This window comes from Electrophorus electricus, chromosome 6 (genome assembly GCF_041902795.1).
Source record: "Electrophorus electricus isolate QZ-2024a chromosome 6, ASM4190279v1, whole genome shotgun sequence".
NCBI lineage: Eukaryota > Metazoa > Chordata > Actinopteri > Gymnotiformes > Gymnotidae > Electrophorus > Electrophorus electricus.
Genome location: NC_137502.1, coordinates 2,740,276 through 2,764,000, shown reverse-complemented (window position 1 = coordinate 2,764,000; position 23,725 = coordinate 2,740,276). Strand labels below are relative to the sequence as shown.

Here is a 23,725-nt window from a genome sequence, read left to right as displayed (position 1 = left end):
TTAAAACATTTGTGCGGTTTATGTCCAAAAAACAGCTATAATTCTTTTCCAGTCTCTCTTTATCCCTTAGAATGAAAAAGGTTGTTTCTGTTAATGCACCTTTAAGACAGATATTCGATATATGAGCTCTGTTCTGATTGGCTGTCCTGTATTGTATCTCATTCAAAAAGCACCCAGAGCTGAAACTTGCCTGAGAACTGGAATGTAAGTGGGCGGGGCTAAACGGCTGTAGGCTGAATAGGCGGAGATATGTAAATGATTTTGTTCTGGTGACATCAGAGAAACTGTTTTCAAACAGGCAATTTATGAGGCTTTGAGTCGCTGTTTGCTCTGTATGGACTAGGGGTGTGTACAGTGTCTTTTGAAACTGTAACAATATTTGCATACTACTTCAAAATTCTGTATTTCAGTACAGTGAGGAAAATTTTGTTTTCTACGATGGTCCCTTTAAGATGTGAAAAACTACCGTTAAAGTATTACAAAGTGTTAAGATAGCACTGTTCATTTCTTGGGAAAATGTCTCTACATTATAGCAACCATAGTACTATAGTTTCAGAGTGACACTTCCCCCTTTTTGGACAAAATCTAAATTCACTTGCTATCATTTAAAATGTCCTTTTTCAAAGCCAGAAGGAGTTGCTAAAGTAGACATGAAATAATTATTGAATTAATTATCGAAGTCACATACCGTACAATTAATTTTGTGCCTTTGCCGGAGTCTTTTCCCCGTGTCTATGCAGTGAGAGTGTCAAGAAACATTTTCTAATTAATTTATGTGTGATTATCAGGAGGAGTTTCTGGAAGGTCTCCACTTTCAATTTATGAAAGGGTAACCGTGGTGGAGGACGGAGAGAGAGAGACTGGGGGAGAGAGCATGCACGTGAACACACACACACACACACACACACACACACACACACACAGACACGCACACGCGCGCGCACACTCACATGCAAGCCTGAACAGCTTACACGTGCACTTCAGTTCACAATCCTAAAATCCACCTAATTAACCACAGGTTACACACTGCATTAGTGTTGTGTTACGGGGACAGTGCTTTAGTGTTGTGTTACAGGGCCACTACATTAGTGTTGTGTTACGGGGTCAGTGCTTTAGTGTTGTGTTACAGAGCCACTGCTTTAGTGTTGCGTTACGGAGCCACTGCTTTAGTGTTGCGTTACGGGGCCACTGCTTTAGTGTTGTGTTACAGGGCCAGTACTTTAGTGTTGTGTTACAGGGCTAGTGCTTTAGTGTTGTGTTACAGAGCCACTGCTTTAGTGTTGCGTTACGGAGCCACTGCTTTAGTGTTGCGTTACGGGGCCACTGCTTTAGTGTTGTGTTACAGGGCCAGTACTTTAGTGTTGTGTTACAGGGTCAGTGCTTTAGTGTTGTGTTACGGGGCCACTGCTTTAGTGTTGTGTTACAGGGCTAGTGCTTTAGTGTTGCGTTACGGAGCCACTGCTTTAGTGTTGCGTTACGGAGCCACTGCTTTAGTGTTGCGTTACAGGGCTAGTGCTTTAGTGTTGCGTTACGGAGCCACTGCTTTAGTGTTGTGTTACAGGGTCAGTGCTTTAGTGTTGTGTTACAGGGCTAGTGCTTTAGTGTTGTGTTACAGGGCTAGTGCTTTAGTGTTGTGTTACAGGGCTAGTGCTTTAGTGTTGCGTTACAGGGCTAGTGCTTTAGTGTTGCGTTACAGGGCTAGTGCTTTAGTGTTGTGTTACAGGGCTAGTGCTTTAGTGTTGTGTTACAGGGCTAGTGCTTTAGTGTTGTGTTACAGGGCCAGTGCTTTAGTGTTGTGTTACAGGGCTAGTGCTTTAGTGTTGTGTTACAGGGCTAGTGCTTTAGTGTTGCGTTACAGGGCCAGTGCTTTAGTGTTGCGTTACAGGGCTAGTGCTTTAGTGTTGTGTTACAGGGCCAGTGCTTTAGTGTTGTGTTACAGGGCTAGTGCTTTAGTGTTGTGTTACAGGGCCAGTGCTTTAGTGTTGTGTTACAGGGCCAGTGCTTTAGTGTTGTGTTACAGGGCTAGTGCTTTAGTGTTGTGTTACAGGGCTAGTGCTTTAGTGTTGTGTTACAGAGCCACTGCTTTAGTGTTGCGTTACGGGGCCACTGCTTTAGTGTTGCGTTACGGGAACAGTCCTCTCCCACTGCTGAGCTTTATGCGGGTTTCTGAAGCAGCCGTTCACATTCAGGACCAAGCACTAGGTCCTGGACTCAGCTGGCTGGCCATGTGTGCAGTACAGTGCATGGCAGCTAGGGGTCACACTGCCACCCGTCTCTCTTGAGGAGAGCCGAGCGAACTCAAAAAAAGCCGGTTGTAACTCCAGTTGTAACTATATGATCAGTGATCTGCTGTCTGGGAGGAAAAGTGGCAGTTTCTTGGAAAGGCCTAGTTATTTCCGAGACTGGGGACACTTGTGTGCGAGTTAGAAAAGGAAAGAGCCAGTCGTGTTTGAAAAAAACGTGAAAATCTCACTCCTGGGTGAAAACATAGCTGACAGTATAACGCACACTGAATCTGAACTGGATATTTCCTTAAATATATATATATATATAAACTACTTAGACATAACCACAGAGTGCCTGACGAACCTTCCTTAGCAGTGTGAAGAAATTCTTTGCATCATTAGTTCCCACAGGTGACAGATATTTATGATACGGGGCAGAGATTCTCCACTAAAAGATGCATTAACAGGCACGCCGTAGCCAAAGAGTGATGTTATCTGGCACGTGTACATTTTCTCAAGATTGTCTACATCTACGCAGGAACTGTGGAGGTCTAGGGATGCGTCCAGGTGTGACCTACTAGCAGCCCAGCACGATAGAAGAGCCGTTCTGACGAAGGGGAGAGATGTTTTCTGTGAGAAATATGTGTCAAAAACGGACGGAGAACAATCTAAACAAAAAGTCTTTACCACCTTCTTAATGAGGTATAAATAAATGGCTACCGTGTGTTAAGCATGACCCATCTGAGGGATGCAGTGAGGGATTATTTAAACATGTCATTTGGGCCAGAGGGAGGTCCAGGCATCAGATTCTTTCTCTTCTGCAGCATTTATCTGTTTTAATTTTTTGCAGCAAGTCCAAGTCCGAGAGCCGGTCGGTCTCTCGGCCTCCCAACACCTCCTTCCATCCCCTCCGTAGCATATTGAAAACGTAGCCTGTAGATTCCGAAAGGCAGATTGGCGAATTCTTATTTGTTTCTTTCGGAAGCGTGACATAAAATCCCCTTCGTCATCTCCTGATCCAAATTTTTGCATTTTGCGTGTCTGTGTTGTCGTTATCACTCCTCTTTCTCACGAAGGGGCCAGTCTGCGCGGCTGGCGCTTGCACTTTTCCCAGACATTGTGCAGAGCAGATAAAAGTTCAGAAGTACAGTTAAGAGAAATTAGTTGTGTAAACAGTAGTAAATGTCAATGATAAAGTTCTGTTGAAGCCCATCTGATGAGTGGCAGCACAGGTGTCTTATCTCTCCCCAGCAATAAACAAGCAAAATGAAAATGATTCAGTGGTGAGTATATGATGCATATCCTAGAAATACGGAGCTTTAGTTGTGCGGTTTGACCCAGGGATGCTTGGCACGCTCGAATTAAAGTGGTTTTTGTGTGAAAATATGCAAATATGCATGCTGGTGTGTGCATGAGAGAGAGAGAGAGAGAGAGAGAGAGAGGATGAGTGAGAAAGAGGGAGAAGGAAGATGAGAGACAGAGAGAGGGAGAGAGAGAGAGATGGACTGAGAAGACTGAATGTAAGAAGCTTTAACCACTGTCATGAACCTAAACTTAAAGCACACACACACACACACACACACACACACACAGAATATACCTGTGAGCATGTGGAAAGTGCTGGATTTGTCATTCAGCGGAGGTTAAACCCCACCTATTAGTGTGGGGTCGGAGTGCGGTTCAGATAAAGATTTCCTGTTGTACTTTGTCAAAAAATCAATGGCGGCGCTGCGATCTGCTCATTTGATATCAACAATAGTCTTTTTAAAAAATCAATTAGTCCAGATAGGACCGCACATGTAGCAGGAGAAGCCCAGGAGCCGCCTGATTGGCTGAGCTGTGCCCGTCTGCTGCCAGAGCTTGGGCATGCCCTTTAACACAGCCTGGGCGTTCATGCCCCGCTCACGTCATCTGACATGCGTCTGCCAAGCGCTCCTGAACAAATGTTCTCGGGATTTCAGGGTTTCTATCACCCGAGCAGAATTACTGGCGCAGTTACTGATGTATGAGTTACCACACACACTGTGAGTGAACAGATATAAACCACCGATTCCACAGAGGATCATTATTGATTCTCCTTCCCACGCGTTGGTTCGTTGGTTTGTCGACAGGTGTGTGCTGTAGATGAATGTCCTCCACATGCACCTCCAGTGCTACACATACTCAGTATATTACATCCTTTCTGCAACAGGCACCTTTTATGAAAAGGCCAAGTGTTTTGGGGTTTTTTGACCATCAAGTACCATAGTAAGTGATGTGTTCTTGTTTAGGAGCAACTGTTGAAAGTTTTACCAGTGAATTTTGGATTTCAGCAGGCTTGCAGAAGGTTTTGTGAGTGTGTGTGTCTGTGTGTGTCAGTGGGTGGAGGGGGGGGGGGGTTCTAAAGTGGTAGACATATGTTTTCTGTATTGATTCTTGATGTAATGATAAATATTGTGGAGATTTCCCTGTTTTCTTTTCTGAAGCAAAAACTCATTTCTGTCTCAAATGGTGATTCTATTTATGCCTTGCTTTATATCCTCCTCTCCTCCCCTCCCCTCCCCTCCCCCTCTCTGTCTTTCTTTTCCTTCTTTATCTTTCAATTCTTCTTGTTCTCCTTTCCTCCTCTTTTTCTCTCCGATAGTCCCGTCCAGGCTGTCTTCGGCAGTTGCTGTCCCATTAATGACAGCGCTTGGTTTCCAGCACGTCGGGCCGATTGATAAGAGCCGTGTGGACACTGTTAGTGTGGGGCGCTATTGATAAGAGCTGTGTGGACTCTTTGCTATTGATAAGGCCAGTGTGCACGTTTTGGGCACTGCTCACGCAATCGCATCGATAAGGCTGGTGAGGTTATTGTAGGGGGTTGCTATGGCTTGGCAGAGACGCTCTGTGCTGAGTGCAAGCGCAGTGGACTCGTGGTGATGACGGATGTCTGTCCTTAGTGGAGCTTCGTTAGACACGCTGGTGAGGCAAAAATGAAACTTTTTTTTGGTTGTTTGTTTGTTTTTTTAATGCACATGCTGTTAAAGTGTTTTTAATCTTCCACGATCAGGGAGCACAGATACTCCCTAAGCGCTGCGGAACAGGGTGTCGGGGCACGCCGACTGAGCAGAGCAAACGTGTGTCCGACTCCAGAAAGCGGGGCTGCTCACCTGATCGGGGGGGCCTTTCTAGAGGCGGGCGCTCAGACCCTGCGCAGATTACAGCCCTGGACACTGGACTTCTGCTCACTGATAGCAGCCTAATCTCTGATGGCTAACGGCAGAGCTGGTTAATAACCAGGCTTCAGCGTGGCCAGGCTACAAACATCTCACCTGCTCGTGGATGATACTGGGATACCGAGCGTCACATCCACCTACGTGCCTCACCTGCTTGCTATGTGTGTGTGTGTGTGTGTGTGTGTGTGTGTGTGTGTGTCATAAACATCTCTCTGTCACATATGCCTCCCCTTTGTATAGCTGACTGCTTCCATCTTTGTTCCTTGCTGAGTCCCTCAACCCCCCCCCCCCCCCCCCCCCCCCCCCTCTGTGGGTCTTGGCTGTGGGAAAGCCATTTTATCAGCGTCTGTCTGTTGTTCTCTGGTGGGGACAGATACAGAGAAGATAGATGAGTGTTTTGACATGGAGAGTGTTAGACAAACAGTCTTATCGTTCTCGCCACTTTAGCCCGACCCCCGAAAGTGAGACTGAACCATAGAGAGACCTGAAGGAGTGTGTGTGTGCGTGTGTGTGTGTGTGTGTGCGTGTGTGTGTGTGCGTGCGTGCGTGCGCGTGCATGCGTGTGTGTGTGTGTGTGTGTGTGTGCGCTAACTAGTGCTAACTCTAGTGCTACTCTAGTCTAGTGCTAACTCTATTCTAGTGCTAACTCTAGTCTAGTACTAACTCTAGTCTAGTGCTAACTCTATTCTAGTGCTAACTCTAGTGCTACTCTAGTCTAGTGCTAACTCTATTCTAGTGCTAACTCTAGTGCTACTCTAGTCTAGTACTAACTCTATTCTAGTGCTAACTCTATTCTAGTGCTAACTCTAGTGCTAACTCTAGTCTAGTACTAACTATTCTAGTGCTAACTCTATTCTAGTGCTAACTCTAGTGCTAACTCTATTCTAGTGCTAACTCTATTCTAGTGCTAACTATTCTACTGCTAACTCTAGTGTCACTGCTTCTGATAGAGTATACACACACTGGGCCATTCTTTTGTGGGGGGGGTTGCTTTACATTGCAATTCTCTAGTGACTTTTCTTTGTTAAGAGTGGATTAGTGTGAGTGTGTAGTACTTGAGGCTTTAATGCTACTTTAATGCTATTTTGGAGGAGTGTCATATCTCACAGTGGCGTTCTTGTCTGTTCCTGTGTCAGCTTGCATCTGTGAATCAGCAAAGCCTTGACTTCTATCCCTGTTCTGCACTTATCTGTCACAGGAAGTACAAAAGTTCCCTTTGCTTTGGCCCACTTTTTCTAAGCGCTCACTTCTTAGTGAGTACCAAACTCCCCCTGGTGGTGCACAGTGCATACAACACCCTTCACAGAAAGAAAGCTGTTGGCAAGATGATTTGGGGCTATCTGTGAAATGCTTTTGTTGCGATCATATTTCGCCCTGATATACTTAGACTGCTGTAACTTAAATCTAGAATTTGCTCCTCTGTGTAAACGTTTTGTCAGACAATATTCAGTGCTAGCCAGAGAAAGGCTCTTTTGAGTTTTAAGTTTCCTGCTAAATATTTCTTCCTTATTGCATTTCGGAGCTTCTTGTTTGTAACATTCCATCTGCTTTCCTCTGTGTGTGTGTGTGTGTTTGTTGAAACAGATGATTTGGAGCTGGTCGAGGGGCTTGAAGACTCCAAGGTTCTCGCCCGGAGAGACCTGTCATTGGCCACTGCGTGGGGACCTTTCCCTGGAACCATCCAATCAAACAAGAATGCAGACGGAACATCCACTGAGGTGAGACAGCAGGATTGAAAGGGGATGGGGTCAAAGGTCAAGTACTCCAGGCTCCTTTCTGAATGTTTGAGTCAGTTTGTCTGTCTCCTTGGCTCCTCGCATTACCAGCGTTCATGTGACTGCCTCTGCTCTGAACGCCTGCCTGCTGTCATGTGCTGCAAGTCCATCTGATCACGTGACGCGACACTGTGAGAGTTTTCTCGTCCCCGGACACGTACTTGAACATTTTAGAGATAATGCACTCTTGCTCTTATACATGCTTGCATGCGCGCGTGCACACACACACACACACACACACACACACACACACACACACACACACACATATTCAAACACATCTGCACAGAGTTCCAAGCCTGAGGAATAGCAGGAAATGGCACAGAAACCATGCTAAAGGATAGTGTGTTTAAACAAACGACCACATAACATACGACACACAGAACTTTAGGAGAAATGACATTGTCTGTCCAGTCGCGCTAATCCACTCTAACCCCCTGGAGCAATCCAGGGCTTGTGTTTTGTATTTTCCCTCACTGGACTGTGGAGAAAGCAGGTCCTCAGATGATTGTATGCAAATGGTGGCTGGTGCCTTGTAGGACGAGCTTTGCTCATTGTCTCCCCTGACCCGCGCGGGTCTGTTGGCTGAACCCCGCGCCTGATTGGCTGCCGCCTTCCCCCATCCCCCCAGACGGACGCTCCTCTTTTATCTCTGCATGGCGCCATCCTCCAGGACAGCCAACCGAATGATTGATTCCTCCTCGATAGGCTCCCATTTCTAAGATTTCATTTATTATCAGGATTTTCTAGGCCTGTGCCACCCCACTCCCTCCCTTCCACCATTCCTTCACCTCCTCCCTCCTCTTAATCTCTCTCTCTCTCTCTCTCTCCTCTCTTCCTGTCTCCATCCCTCCCTCCCTCCTCCGAACCTTGTTATCGAGGCACGGCTTTGTTGATGATTTTCAGTTTGGAACTTTCACATTCGTATTCTATCACGCCGACTCCCCCCTTGCACCCACTGCTATCTGGGCACTGAAGGAGTGTGTATCTGGGTGAGATAGCAGCGGGGGGATTCGCACCCCCTCCTCCAATCCCGTCGGCCCGGTTCCTCCGTATACTCCCGAGCTGGTGCGCGAGGCATGGGCTGAGGGGTTGCAGAGGGGCACGAGCCCACACGCTCCTGCACACACTCACGTCACGAAAAGGGGCGGAATGCAAGTGTTGGATTCCGCGGAGCCTTGAGATCGTACGTCCAATGCTTATGTTTTTTTCTTTGCTGGTCTTTCTAACACTGAGGGTATGCGGCCATGTTTGTGACGAAGATCAGACCGGGGAGCCTCCGTGGACCCCTACAGGGCTGTTTGTGCGTCGAGACCCGCCCGGCCATGCAGTAAAAGTACTGATACTGATTCTCCGTTGCAAGGGAGATTCTGGGCTTCAGGGGGCATTTCCTTCCCTCCCTGTCTGTCTGCTCACCTCTCCAGTGCCCGTCCCAGTGCCCCGCTCGCGGGTAGCTCTGCTCTGGCACCACCGCCAAACCTAGCCACTTCACCTTTGCTCTACAAAGTCTCCTCTCCTTTGGGGTCGCTCCGATAAGCTATCTGCTCGATGCAAACGTTCCAAACAACGCTGGACAATGAGCTCATGGCACAGCTAGGCCTGCAGGAAACACATGCCTGCGTGCTGGACACACACCACGCACACTGGCTCGAGGGCCGCTTGATCTGTGCTGATAATGAGTTTCTGGTCGTGTACCAGTCGAGTGGGTTTGGTGTGTTGTGTGTTCTTGTGGGCCGTGGACAGAGAGGTGGAGTCTTTAGGGACAGAGAAAGGTGGAGTTTTTAGGGACAGATGTAGGTTATCTGTTTTTACAGTCTGCACTATATGTAAAGCCTCTCATTTGCATCTCAGATATTGCGTCATGGATGTTAGGCAGACCCGATCTGTTCTGTGTATGGAAGCACGAGGTACAGTTCTCCTGGCCAGCCTGGAATCTTCCTAACAAAGCTGTTATTCATTTAACGGTGAAGCTTTTAGTTAAAGTTACTGACTGCATCACAGATTATTAAATGCTTCTGCAGCCTGTTTTATATGTCAGCATCAGGAGTAGTAGATGAACGTCTGCCACAATGACCTAATCATGGCCCCTGAGTGGCGTCAAATAAATCTCCCTATTGTGTTATACACACTGCACATAAGAGCGCATGTTTGTGTTGTATTTACTTGGCCCTTTTTAATGGCTGGGGCGACCGTCTACTGGAGGGTTACGGCATCTTTTGTGTTATTTCAATAGGGGAGTGGAGAGTAGTTATTGTACAGTCAGGATTTTAGCGTATTATGTGTGTTCCTGCATGTAATGAAATATCCTTACCTGTACACAAGCATTTAGTGTCTGTGTAGTATTAGTGACAGGTCCAGTCATGATCTGGCATTCGCTATGACGACTGGATTTGAATGTGAGACACTGGAAGTGCAGCTTCTGCACACCAGCATTCTCTGGACACACACCGGCCCTGTCTGGACACACCCAGGCCTTCTCTGGACACACACCGGCCCTGTCTGAACACACCGGCCTTCTCTGGACACACACCGGCCCTGTCTGGACACACCCAAGCCTTCTCTGGACACACACCGGCCCTGTCTGGACACACCCAGGCCTTCTCTGGACACACACCGGCCCTGTCTGGACACACACTGGCCATTTCTGAACCAGTATTATAGTTTAACATTTTTAAATAGTTTTATTTATATCAGGTATTTTTTTAGTTCTATTTAGTTTTAGCCTATTTTTTCCTTTTTATTTAGTTTTAGTTTTTAATATTTATTATGCAAGTTGTGATGACAGGAGGTATCTGACAAGGTTATGATGAAATTCAAAATTCATGATATGTGCACGATGACCCCAATAACGTATAGTTTATATTTATGTATGTTAGATTTAATGTTAACAGTTTTAACAGCACAGATATATGTTACAGAGTGACTGTTGGCTACAAACATAGCAGGCCACGCTAGCCTACAGCTTTCCAAATAAAAGTTCAAAGTAATAAAATGCAAACATTTTTAGGAACCTGTCCACATACACCTTGACTAGGCCTTGTGTCAGTGGTACAGATCCTGTCATACAAGGCTGTGGGAGCTTTGATCAAAATCCAAATCAATCACATATGAATGTCAGCAAACTCGATCCCACATGCTCTGCTGGTCACATGATTCACTGGTCACATGTCGATGTCCATGATCTGCTGGGCACATGATCCACTGCTTCTTTGGTAATTTGGATAGATCACTGAAAAGTCCAACTGCCTTTATTTGAAACAGATAAGATTGTTTCATTCCTGTTTTTGCTGTTTCCACTAATAAATGCAGCCATGTTGCAGTTTTTTGCCATTCGGTTGTACTCAGGAGGCGTACTCCGATGGAAAAGTGATGTCAGTGCATACTCTCTACCTAGTGACATCGTCATCTTTGCAGAATCCACTTCCACAAAGCCATTGTACAAGTCTAAAATAAAACGTTTGTAACTCTGTCTCCTTACCGTTTGTGCTGTAGTGAACATTTATAGTTTTGATTTAGCTTGTATTTTTTAAAATTGTCATTTTTCAGTTAACAAGAAAATTTTTTCACAACTTGATTTTGGGATAGTTTTCGTTCATGACAATAACCCTGTGCGTGAACGCACACCAACACCCCTCACCCCCTCTGTGTTTGCCGTGTTGGTGTTTTCGGGGAAACTCCGCCTGGAGAGACTGCGACAGTGAGGCTGAGAGTGGAGTTCAAAGCCTTATCACGCCACGAGCCTCTTTTCATCATGTTTTAGAAACAAGCGTCTCCGTTAATCCTCCGGTAATCTCTCCAGGAGAACTGCGGCGATAAGCGCCGCCGCCCACCCATCATCCACCGCCACTACCGCAACCGCTACCCCACAAAGCACGCGTGAAGGTGAGGCGCCGCTGACCCCGCCCTCTTAAGAGGGATTGTTTACCTTGCGTTCTATCGCTCTAGTTTATCTGCCTGCGGAGGGTTTCGGAGCGACACCTGCCTCCACGCGTGGTTTTCCCTTCCACCACCGGCCTTCATTATCCGCCCGGAGACGACCGCGCAAAGCGAGGCGAGACCCGGCCGGCTGAGAAGAGACGACTTTTGGGCCGGTCCCATTTGCGAAGGCGGAGGACGGCCCGGTGTGGGGCTCTGCGGCCTCTGCCGTCTCCCGGGGGAGGGAGAGAGGCTGGGGATCGGAATGACGAAGAAGCACAAATAGAAGGCAAGGCAGAGGAGGAGGAGATGAAGAGTGGCTGGTGTGCGCTCGCAACTGTGGTACGACAGGAAGGGTGAGCTAGGGAGAGAGAGAGAGAGCGAGAGAGAGAGAGAGCGGTAGATGAGGGAATGCCTTCCTTTATCTGTGGCGCTCATCAGCACCGGCATTGGAGCTGCTTTCCAGGAGTGCCTCACTCTCCAATCTCTTATCTTTTCTGCTTTAAGTATTGCAGTTTTATATTTTTACATGTCATTTGCATGCAGCTCATCAAACCCTGTTTCTGTTTTCTTGGAGGCATGTGTGTGTGTGTGTGTGTGTGCTTGCGGCTCAGGTGTGCGCACGTTTGAGTGTGTGTGTGTGTGTGTGCGCGCTCGCAGCTCAGGTGTGCGCATGTTTGAATGCATGCTGTGTGTGTGTGTGAGAGAGAGAGAGAGAGAGGGCTACTGAAAGTAAAAAAGTAGAGAACAAGAAAAGAATGTGTGCGTATCAGAGGGGGAGAAGCGGATGAGAGAAGCTTTCTGATTATTATCTTCCTTCCTTTTCTTTTCTGTATTTTTGGAGGATTCACACACTGACCTCTTTGTTTAGGACAGTGTGCACTCTCCTGTACACCCTTTCAGGAAAGAACCCATTTCCTGTAGAGGAGAGATAGAGAGTGGGGCAGGCAGAGGGGAGGAGGGGAGAGAGAGGGATGTGCAGAGAGATCGGGGGAGATAGAGCCCAGGGCTGGATAGCGAGGACACGATGACAAAGACGCGCTTGGAACATGGAAAGTGCCACAGACAGACGGGAACGGGCAGGAATCAGGAGACAGACAGACAGAGACATGAGAGAATAGGGAGAAGTGAAAGGTTGAGCTGGTCGTGTGTCCTGAGGTCAGAAAGGCCAGCGGACCACAACCTAACGTCAGAGAGACAGACAGACAGACAGAGGAGGACGGGGTCTGGTCTAAAGGAAGCCAGCACGTGTACAATCAACCGTTAGCGCCCGGAGTTCTTCCTCACTGCCAACATCACCATGGAACCCAAACGGAATGCGCCCAGTCCGAGACGCTCCACGCCGTGCTTTCTCGAGGTGGGGTGGGGGTGGGGGGGGGATGATTACTTCCATCTCCCTGGGTGAAGAGGGGAAATGACATCAGCTCTGCATCATTTGCATTTAACGTTTATCCATGTGAGAGAGGGGCGGTTTGGGGAGTGATAAGACCCAGTTTGGGGGTTCAGTGCTCTGTGGGTGTGTGTGTGTGTGTGTGTGTGGTTCAGATGGGACTTGTGGGACGTGTGTGTGCCTGAGAAAGCAAATTTATTATGTGCATTAGAATGGTGTTGATAGTAACATGAATTGGGGATGAGAGTATGCAGTTTGTGTGTGTGTGTGTGTGTGTGTGTGTGTGTGTGTGTGCGTCTCTTAATATCAGACCAAATAATAAGATTGACTATCGTCTGAGCCACAGCAGTCCGGGGATCAGGCAGATTAAAACGCGGCCGCTCGGATTAATATTCATGAGGGGGTTGTGGTCTGGGATGAGGGGACGTAGACTGCACCTCAAAGACTCTTATACTGAAGAGCGTAGAGCAGAGCACCCCAGCCTGGGGGGGTTGGGGGGGGAGAGAGAGAGAGAGAGGGAGGAACCGCCCTCTGAACCCTCCTCTGGAAACCCTGTGGGCGGCACTGATGGACTATCCTTCTGCATTTTAAATTCCAACAGTTTCCTCGACAAATATACAAATGTAGTGAAGAAAGAGGAAGTCACACTTTATACTATATACAGTACGATCAACAAGTCCAACCAGCACAAAACCAGCAGCGCGTCGTGTGGTACTGGCCTCCCGCACTGGTGGGCTGGGATACGCCGACGTCCTGGACCTGAGTGTCAGGTTCTGTCCCGTTTTAAAAACTGCTCATTGTCTCCGCGCCTTATACAGAGTGATCTGATTTGATTACTGCTGGCTGAATGATGAACCCAGCACTGTTTTGTGACCGAGTGCTCTTCAGAAGCTTCCTGGGTCGACCCGGTTCGCCGGTCCGGTCCCGGTACCTGCTGACGTTCCCGTGTGCTTGGGCGGCTGGCTGGAGCTCCTCCGCCCCACTCGGGTTTGCAGCTTGCCTCGTCGCTTAGCGCGTTACCTCGGCACGCGTGCCCTTCCACAGTCCGGCCGATCCTTCAGCCGAAAGAGAAGGAAGGAGGGGAGAGAGAGAGAGAGAGAGAGAGAGGGGAGAGAGAGAGAGAGAGAGAGAGAGAGAGAAGGAGAGAGAAGGAGAAGGAGGAGGAGGAGGAGGAGGAAGGGGGCGAAGTGAAGGCGTTTCATCTGGGAGCGAACACGGCCGTGCTTGTCGGGCCGAGCGGGGCCGCTGACCAGGTCGCCCTCCGCCTTTGTGCAACCCAAAGTCGAGTCGTGTTAAATGAGTTTGAAATTAGCAGCAGAACGCGACGCTCACGGCAGCCGCGGCTCCGGCGTCGAGTTTCAAATTAAAACAAAAGGATCCCTATCTGCTTATCGGCGCTGGTCCGCCGCGAAATACAATACGCATCGTATCTTCAGGCAAGAACAGACAGAATTAGACAGAAACCCTTCAGCCGTCCTCCATGGTTGCTTCTCTCATCTCGCTGCCCCAGCGCCTCATCGCGTCTCCGTATCCTCTGAAAAGACGCCTTTCATATGCTTCAGCCTTTAAAGTTGAGTCGGCATCGTGACGGGCATGTCCCGGCACACCCCCCCCCCCGCCCCACGAGGTGGTGGGCGTAATGCCGGGAAGTGAGTGTGGTGCCCCCCGGTCCAGGGCACGGCCTGCCCTGGGGAACTGCTGCCACCTACTGGAGCTGACAGGTCTTACGCGTCATCCTGTGTGATCACTGAATGTGAAGCTTGTTCTTAGTGGCCAGTGCATTTATTTCATCGTTCAATGTGACTGGTACGAACACATTCAAAGTCTTTAGTCTGTGGTGTGACCTTTTTAATGTGCTAGTTATTGTCCATGCAATGCAATGGTGAGATTAATAGATTCCGGTCAGTGATTTTGTGTGTGTGTGTGTGTGTGTGTGTGTGTGTGTGCATACATACATATATCATGATAAGGTTGTGGGAATGATATGGATGTGTGTGTGTGTGTGAGTGTGTACATACATACATATATCATGATAAGGTTGTGGGAATGTGTGTGTGTGTGTGTGTGTGAGAGAGAGTGTACATGTGCATACATATATACATCATGATAAGGTGGAAAGGACACACATGGGCCCCGAACAGACCAGGTGTGTTTACACTAATATTCCCCAGCAACCATAGATGTACATGTACACACACACACACACACAAACACACAGCTTTGTCTGTTCAGACATGACTGAAATATCTCCTTTCCACTGCCCTCTTTGGGGTTGTTTCCGGGGTCATTTCCTTGCTTTTTGTCCTGTTCGAATGCCCCGTTCTGGGGTGCTTTCCTTTCTCTTTACCCCATCTGACTGCCCTCTCTGGGGGTTCCCTTTCCTTTTTATCTCCTTTGCCCTGCCCTGCGGCAGGCGTCTGTTAGGAGACCCTCCCTTTAAAAGGATCCCTGTAATGTAGCGGACGTAGCCGTGAGGTAGCAGACCCGCGGTGACCTGCAGACCTCTGTCTCCACATTCACTCCCACACAGCTCCTAAAGTAAAATAGACTTTAAGTCATTATTCACGATTTATTAACAAAACGTTTGAAGTTTCTGCGATTTTAAATAGATTGTTGTTTGTTTATATAATATTTTTCATTGAATTTGTGGCAAATAAGTTAGACAGGCATTTTTGAGCTTCTTTCGTGTGTGTGTGTGTGTTTAGGGCACTCCACTGGCTCTGGTGTGTGAGGATGTGGACTACTGGATCACAAAGGTTCCTGTGACCTCCTGTTATTCAGAGGCCAACTGCACCATTTCCTGTCAAGGTACTGCACAGCCTCAGAACTCCGACAGCAAAACCCAACCTTTGTACCGCCGACGAGAAACCGAGTGCTGAATTCAGTTTAGCCGCCACTCAAACTCACGTCCCCTTTAAGAATCGAGTCCCGGTTCACGTGTGTTCACTGAAAGGAAGAGGTTCACTACACATTATATGACTGCGTTTGTCAAGCCCATCAGTGTTGAGAATAGTTTGAGAATCACCAGCATTATGGTTTTTATATAAATACAATTGTTTTCTCTTTTTGATTTAAAAAAAATTTGAAAAATATTTTTTGATTTCTTTTGTTTCACAAAACGTCAGGTGTGCACGCGCGTTCATTATCTCGGCATCGTGTGACAACAAGCATGAACGTTTTCTGATTCTGTCATTAGGAACAGAATATGTTTAATTTTATTGACTAAACAAGCATAATGTTACTCAAATTATTGTTCAATAAATGAAACAATGTAAACTTGTAGATGAAACACTAATATTTCAAAAAGTGATGGGGACAAAACCAACCATTTCAGAGAGAGTGGTGGTGATGTGTCCCCGGCATCAATGACGGCTATGCCTTCAGACCCCTGCAGGATATCTGTCATCTTACTCAATGTATAATGACCCTTAAAAGACACTGGCACAGTGTTTAAGAAGAGAGAGCAACTATCAAATGCTCCTAACTGGGAGTCTAAAGTGATGGTTCTTATGCACCCACAAACCCTATCTGTTTTCAGTTGCAGCTGATGAATTTCATTTGCAAGGTGCTACGTGCACCCTGCAGATACTCTTATCCAAAGCAACTTACAATTATGACTGAGTACAACTGGAGTATTTGAGGGTTAAGGGTCTTACTCAGGGGCCCAACAGTGGGAACTTGGCAGTGGTGGGGCTTGAACTAGCAACTGTGAATTACTAGTCAAGTATCTTAGCCACTGACCCACTGTGTTATCCAACTTTGCTTCCCACCTGAAATGTCGTGGTGTTTTGTTTCTCAGGTGATGGTCTGCTCTGTAAGCTCAATCAAGACCTCCGCAGGGGAGATGCTCTGGTAGCCACACTGTCGAGGCCGGCCACTGGTCGGCCATCCACTACGCAGACCCACAATGCACCAGTGAAAGAGGAGCCTACGTATGCAGCAGCCCCGCCCTCTGAGATCCAGCTCCTCCCACAGCAGGCCGGCATGGCTGCCATCTTGGCGACTGCCGTCATTAACAGTGAGTCGCAACTCGTGATCTATTGTTCAAAAATACCTAAAAACAAAAACTTTACTTACCCCTTGGTGTGTGTTGATTCATGTGTGATGAATTTTTACATCAGTATTGCACGTTTCTTACGTTTCCCAGTCTTAGTCGAATCTTAAACACCAGCTTGTTGAAACTGTCTTGCTAAAGTGGTAAATTAACGGAATCGCACAGGTTTCTCAGTCATTTGACCATTTCAGTCATCACCAGGAGGTGGCAGTATTGTCTCAGATGAGAGGGTGTGCCTGTCAGACATTCTTAACTGGTTGGAGTACATTTCTCTGTCACATTTTCTCTCTCTCTCTCTCTCTCTCTCTCTCTCTCTCTCTCTCTCTCGCTCTCGCTCTCTCTCTCTGCCATATTGCGAGTGTTGGGAGTTTGGAGGAGTCAGCTGTGCTGTGATTAGAACGTGATTAAGCCCAGTAAACGGAGCTAAAGGATAATGCACGATCAGTCTCCTCAGGCAGCCATGTTGAAAGTGGACCGGTAATTAGGGAGCACTGTGGTCATTATCAAATATAGTACGTTCAGTGTACCCGGACACTACATCAGCCCAATCACACACACACACACAAGCGGTTGCCTTGGAGATGACGTTGACGTCCCTGTTCCGAAATGTGTTGGTGTGTGTGTCATGTCTTGTGTGGGGTGGGTTTATATGTAGTTGTGTTAGGTGTCCTCGTTGAAGGCCACGTTGTGATGTGTTTGAATGAACTGCATCATTACTTAATATAAAGATCTAAAAGGAACTTGCATAAGGCTCCCAACACAACATAAAGACACAATAAACTACTTAACCATAAAATCCCATAAAAGTGGGTATGCGTGGACGTCCTGTGTCCCACACACAACCTGAGACACGAAAGTCCCGCATTTTTTGCGGTACAAATACACCGCATAAACACTTGCATGCCGTGCCATACCAAGAGTCGCCCCAGTCGGGTTGTTTTGTGGCGTTGAACTGTGTTGGCGCTGGGCTTTGTTCCAGAGGACGTCTTCCCTTGCAAAGACTGTGGCATCTGGTACAGGAGCGAGAGGAACCTCCAAGCCCACCTCATGTACTACTGCGCCAGTCGGCAGAAGCAGAAGACCACCGCGTCCCCGCCTCAGGACAAACCCAAGGACACCTACCCCAACGAGAGGGTGTGTCCCTTCCCCCAGTGCAACAAGACTTGCCCCAGTGCCAGCTCTCTGGAGATCCACATGAGGACACACAGTGGTGAGGCCTCGCCTCTCACTCTTTTACCTCGCCTCTCACTCTTTTACCTCGCCTCTGACTCTTTTATCTCGCTTCTCACTCTTTTACCTCGCCTCTCACTCTTTTACCTCGCCTCTCACTCTTTTACCTCGCCTCTCCTTCCCCTCACTTCAGTTCTCTCACTCATTCACCTCGCTTGTTTTTTCTCGTCTGTCTTCTCTCAAACTCAAATTCAGATGTGCTTTATTGCCATGACAAGTGTCTGTTATGGAAGTTACAGATGTATGTTGGTTAGAGTAATAATTAATTAATAACATAAATCAAATAACCGTAAATGAAATAAAACTAAAGTAGCTAATTATTAAATTGAAATACAGCCTGAACGTAGGCGTCAATCATTTCTAGGACTATATCATCTCACTGGCCCTATTGATCGTTCATGAAATATTCATGTTCCTTGCTGTGTGTGTGTGTGTGTGTGTGTGTGCTCCAGGCGAGCGTCCATTTGTGTGTTTGATCTGCCTATCAGCGTTCACCACCAAGGCCAACTGCGAACGGCACCTCAAGGTTCACACGGACACGCTGAACGGCGTGTGCCATGGCTGCGGGTTCGTATCAACCACACGGGACATCCTCTACAGCCACTTAGTCACCAGCCACATGGTGTGCCAGCCGGGCTCGCGCAGTGAGGTTTACTCCCCCAAAGTGGCGCTGGCGTCGGGTAAGCAGTCCAGCCAGCACGGCGTTGCTCGGCAACACTCAGACCCGCATTCTAGAATTCACAGTCTGCTTCTTGAACCAAGTCTGGAGCTCCCAGTGTTCTGCTCTTACTCCCAGCTTAATGATCCCTGTTTTAAAGCCAGTTAAACTGGTTTGACATTACGTTAGCCTCCCTCGTGGGCCTTCAGTTTCTCTCTGTTTCTTTTCCTGTCCCGAGCAGGTCTGAGTCCGGGGGATTCTGGCGTGGTGCTGAAGTGTCAGGTGTGTGGCTTCGCGGCGGACACCCCCGCGCTTCTCCAGCAGCATGTTCACACCCACCTGGAGCTCCGGGTCCCGGCCGAAAGGAGCCCCGCGCCCCAGCGGAGCAGCACGCCCGCGTCGGAGCTCCCAGAGGCCCCGGATGGCGAGCGGACGGCCAGTGTGCCCAGGCCGAGCTCCTCCAGCCCGGAAGCCCGCGCCGGTTCTGCTGCCTCCCGCGGGCGCAGCCCCCCGGAGCCGCTGAGCATCAAGGAGGAGCCACGCTCCGATTCCGAGGGAGACGCGAGGGATGTGGCGAGGGAGGGCGATCGCCACAGGAAGCACGCCAAGGGAGGCTCGCCTCATCCCGCCTCGCCTAAGAGCCCGCCGGCTGTGGCCGTGAAGACGGAGCCCACTAGTCCCACCCCGGGCTGCAGCCCTGTGCACCCGGGTGCAGGGGCGCCCGTGCCAGCAGGAGCAGCCGTGTTTCTGCCCCAATACCTCTTCAGTTCCGAGGCTGCCATCATGCCACAGGCATCGGAGATCCTGGCCAAGATGTCTGAGATGGTTCACAGCAGGCTGAAGCAGGGTCAGGGCCCAGCGTCCACACAGCAGGGCTTCTACCCCACAGGCTCTCCCGCTGGTGTCCCAAAGGGGGCGACGTGCTTCGAGTGTGACATCACATTCAACAACATCAACAACTATTATGCCCACAAGAGGCTGTACTGCTCCAGCAGGCACCAGCAAGGGGAGGGGGCAGGCCCGGCGAAGGACAGCCCTGTGCCAACGGCGCCCCCCGGAGGTCCCGACGCCTCTCCGCAGGCCGGACCGGGCAGTCGCGCCGCCTCGGCCTCGCCCGGTCACTCAGACCCTGCAGCGGCCGGCTCGGCCACGGACGCCAAGCCGGCAGAGGTGAAAAGCGAGACCCCGGGGCCGAAGGACGCGGCCTGCTCGTCTTCCTCGGAGGGCGAGGGCGGGGGAGGGGGCCGGGCGAGCGAGGGCAGCCAGAGCCCCGGCGGCTCGGCCGAGGACCCCGAAGAGGACCCCACGCGCACTTACTGCCAGGCGTGCAACATCCGCTTCAGCAGACACGAGAACTACACGGTGCACAAGCGCTTCTACTGCGCCTCGCGCCACGACCCCTCCAACCAGCGGCTGCTGCCGGGCAAGGCCACCTTCCTGCCCCAGCCTGTCCGCACGCGCAAGCGCAAGAAGATGTACGAGATCCACATGGCGCGGAGCGAGGCGCTGGCCAACGCCACCGCCCTGTCCACCACGCCGGGTATGGCAGTCAAGCAGGAGGGCAACGGCTCCCCCTCCAGGTCGGCGTCGGCGTCCACCGCCGCTCGCTGCTCCAGTCCGGAGAGCGACGGCCCCATCGACCTGAGCAAGAAGCCCCGACTGAGAGAGACCACGAGGGGCAGCGGCATCTCTGCGCTGCCCCTCACGGACTACCACAAGTGCACGGCCTGTAGCATTAGCTTCAACAGCATCGAGAACTACCTGGCCCACAAGACGTACTACTGCCCTGCCACCACCTTACAACCCCACACACTGGAGCAGCTGCAGAGGTTGAAGAGGCCCGTGTCCACCTCGCCCAAGAGCCGGGGCCCCGACCTGCATCCGGATGCCAAGGGCCATCAGACGGGGAAGTCCACCGCTGTCCCCGCTAGCCTGGCCCTGCCCGGCCCGGATGCCGTGCCCGTGACGAAAGCCCCCGGCACTCCTCCCGTGGTTTGCCCCTACTGCCCTCCCAACCGAGCAGTGACCTCTGACCTGATGGAGCACTTCCGCACGGCTCACGGCCTGGTCCTCTCGCTGCAGCCGGAGGCGGGGCCGGCCCACGTCAGTCCCGGCCCCGCCCTCAGCCCTGGGGACGGAGCCCCGCCCACCCCTCCCAAACCGGGCCCAAAGCCCCAGAGAGACAGCGTGAATGGCCGAGGCCGGAGGGACGCCGCCTCCCCCTCTAGCCCCCTGCTGAACGGGAGCACCGTGGGACATCCTCCCGCAGGGGGTGGGTCTCCCAAAGCGGCCCGTCCCGCTCTCTCGCCCACAGGCTCGATCCCTCTGACTGTGTCACCTGTGCCTGAAGCCTTGAGAGAGGTGGGCTCACGGGGCCACACCCCCACGCCTCTGCTCCTCCCAGAAAAAGCTCTAAACCACGCCCACGTAGCCCCGGCTGTGCCGCTGCAGAACGGGAACACTCGCTACTGTCGGCTGTGCAATATCAAGTTCAGTAGCCTCTCCACCTTCATCGCACACAAAAAGTACTACTGCTCCTCCCACAGTGCCGAGCACGTCAAGTGAGCCCACCCCCACACCCCTGCTCTCAACTCTTGCAAGTGCCAAGTGCCACGCCCACAAGTGGCATGGCCCCGCCCAGTTCAGACAGTGTAAAAAAGTGGGACTGTTACTAACCAGATGCTGAGGTTGCCATGCCAACCCTGCTGTTCTTGGTATTGTTACTATGGTAACTTATTGCTCGTTATGGGTCAAGTTTATAATACACTAAATGATATGTGCTACCTGCACACAAACGTGTGCCCCAGTGACTAACACCCATCCAAAATCCTCCTTGTTCACACGAGTTTATCCCATTTAGGACATCTTCTGATGGGATGCTAGGGCCGACATTTATCACCAGTAATTCACTTTGTTTTAAACACTCACACATATGAAGATGATGATGGTAATTCGCTGGCTGTGTTGTGTCCCCTACCAATTGTAATTTTCCTGAGCCATTAACATGTGATCAGTCGTTAATTTGGGGGAAATACTGCCCCCTAGTGGACTTGTATGATTCATCAGGCCTCTCTTTTTTTTTTTTTTAATGACGTGCTGAGAAATGTTCTTGTCCATACACTGAAACAGATTTTGTACGGGGAAGAAAGCCCAAGTAGCTGGATAGATGCTGATTTCCTGAAGTTACCAGTCGCATGTGGAATCTTGTGCAGACGGAAAATGTGAAACTTCTTAGTCCCCTTGACTCCACGCTCATTTCCCTTCCACATAATGCTACCTGGTTTTGTGTTTGTTTGTTTGTTTGTTTGTTTTCCCCAGAAAAAGATTATATTTTTGTTTGTATATTTTTTTCATACTGTCGATAGCAACCATTTCATTTCAGGCTTTAATGTGTTGTATGTTCTTGAGCATAGACGTGTGTCTTCTCTCAGTGATCTTTGGAACCCAGTACTCTCTTTGCTTTCCATAGCGTGTCAGCGTTGGTTGTGTCCAGTAGGTAAGTGTTGGTATAGTAGAAGAATGAGTGCATGGTGTTCATTCGCAGTATTTGCTCACTGCTCTGGTTCAGAGGTGTTAGAAGAGAGCACCGGGCCGTTAAGAATCCCTCGGGTCGACTGTCTCCGTTGTCCTAACGGCATGAGACAAAAACACCGTGGCTCTTTGGCCAAGACCTCTTCCTCTGGCCCGTTGTTCTGCTCCATCACCCTCCCTGACTCGGTGAATGGCGTCCATGTCTTTGAGTTGTTTGTTTCTTTTTATTTTGGCCCATAAATGAAGGTGAAGACACATCTGAGGTCTCTCACAGGCTGTAGGGTAACGGCGGTGGAAAAACACCAGCGAGTCCATGTGGTCTCCTGGCGTTCCCCACGGTCTCCCGGTGCTCTCTGGCGGCTCCACGTCTCCTTCTGACTCACTCATTGCTGCCCTGCAGGAGTGTGATTTGTAGTGAGCAGTGGCAGGTGGTCTCTCCTTGGTGGGCCCCCCCCCCACAGCCCCCTTGGCACACGGCACATGTATGTGCTTTTCCGTTATTCGTGGCGTTCCCGTTTCCCGGTGTTACACAGAGCAGGCGAGATTTCTGTGTCGTGGTGGATTTGAGATGGTGCTCCACCAGTTGTACTTCACGCAGGACTGTTTACGACACTTCTCCTCTTCTCTGATTGGCTAACAGTCACTGCTTCATGAGACCAGTGGTGAAAAAACCACTTTTACGTTCCGGTTTTCCCTTTTTATTGCACTGTGTTGTACAAAAAACTTTGCTGAATGTTTTAGTTTTAGAAGCTTTTTTTGTATTTCTGTTTTTACAGCACTTTTGGTTGTCTGAAGTTCCCCCCTGATGAAAACATTTTAAAACAACTTAGGGTTAATTAAGATATTTTGTGAATAATTACAAATGTTGTTGGAAAAATAATTATGAATGTCATATCTTTTTTTCCTTTCTTTTTCAATCTCTATGAAAAGTTCCACTACACACTTGTCCAAACTATGCATGGGAAAATAAAAGTCCTGGAGGACATTTAAAGTGCAAAGCCCCACTCACGTCTGTCCTCAAACACACACACACACACACATATTCTTTGTCTTTACAGAACTCCCACAATCTTCCACAGTATTCAGTCAAACGGGATATTCATGCAAGCACGAGCGTTTAACGTTCTGAGCACCCAGTTTTGTTCTTTGACTTGTGGTGGGTTTTTAGGACGAGCAAAACGAAATCCTGAGAATACGCTTTTCTGCTTTCATACCCACTCATGCAGATTCAAGGCCACACGTCTTTAATGCTTTATTAAATAAGCCCATGTGAAGCCCTGGGGAATTCAGACGAGTTTTCAGACACAAACCACATCAAAATTTGCAGAGATTAGCTTTTGTTTGAATATGAATTGCATGCTTGTAAAAAAAAAAAAAAAAAAGTTTTGAGAAATATACCTCTCTGATTTCATTGCCGCACATGAATCAGATGTGTGGGACATATCCTGCCTTTTAAAGTGAAAAATGAAGACATGCTAATGAAGACATGCTACGTGAGCTATACAGTCCCATACAGTCTCAAATGACGCACTTCACTGCTTAAACACAGAAGCAACTGAAACCGGTGCATTGCATGTGCACAGATGCTTTTAGTGACTTGGTCAGTGTCACGATTTCATTATTTAGTTTTACATTTTAGGTTGATTCCATACTCCCAAAATCAGCAATAAAACACCCAAACTGTAACCGCTAACGTGAGGGACAAAATGCCCACCAAGATCTTAACCATGTTAAAGGATACATTAATATA

The 23,725-nt window shown here is 49.1% G+C and overlaps 1 protein-coding gene across 1 annotated transcript in view; it reads left to right on the top strand.

Moving 5' to 3' along the window:
• The window catches only part of zfpm1 (zinc finger protein, FOG family member 1), a 63,619-nt gene extending 40,646 nt beyond the window's left edge, over nt 1-22,973 (top strand). The window contains exons 4-9 of the mRNA XM_027018013.3: nt 7,007-7,140; nt 15,208-15,310; nt 16,302-16,520; nt 17,536-17,766; nt 18,239-18,466; nt 18,686-22,973. Coding sequence (XP_026873814.2) covers nt 7,007-7,140; nt 15,208-15,310; nt 16,302-16,520; nt 17,536-17,766; nt 18,239-18,466; nt 18,686-21,009 — 3,239 coding nt within the window. The 3' untranslated portion in view covers nt 21,010-22,973. The remainder of the gene's footprint in view (nt 1-7,006; nt 7,141-15,207; nt 15,311-16,301; nt 16,521-17,535; nt 17,767-18,238; nt 18,467-18,685) is intronic.
• Nucleotides 22,974-23,725: the final 752 nt, after the last annotated feature.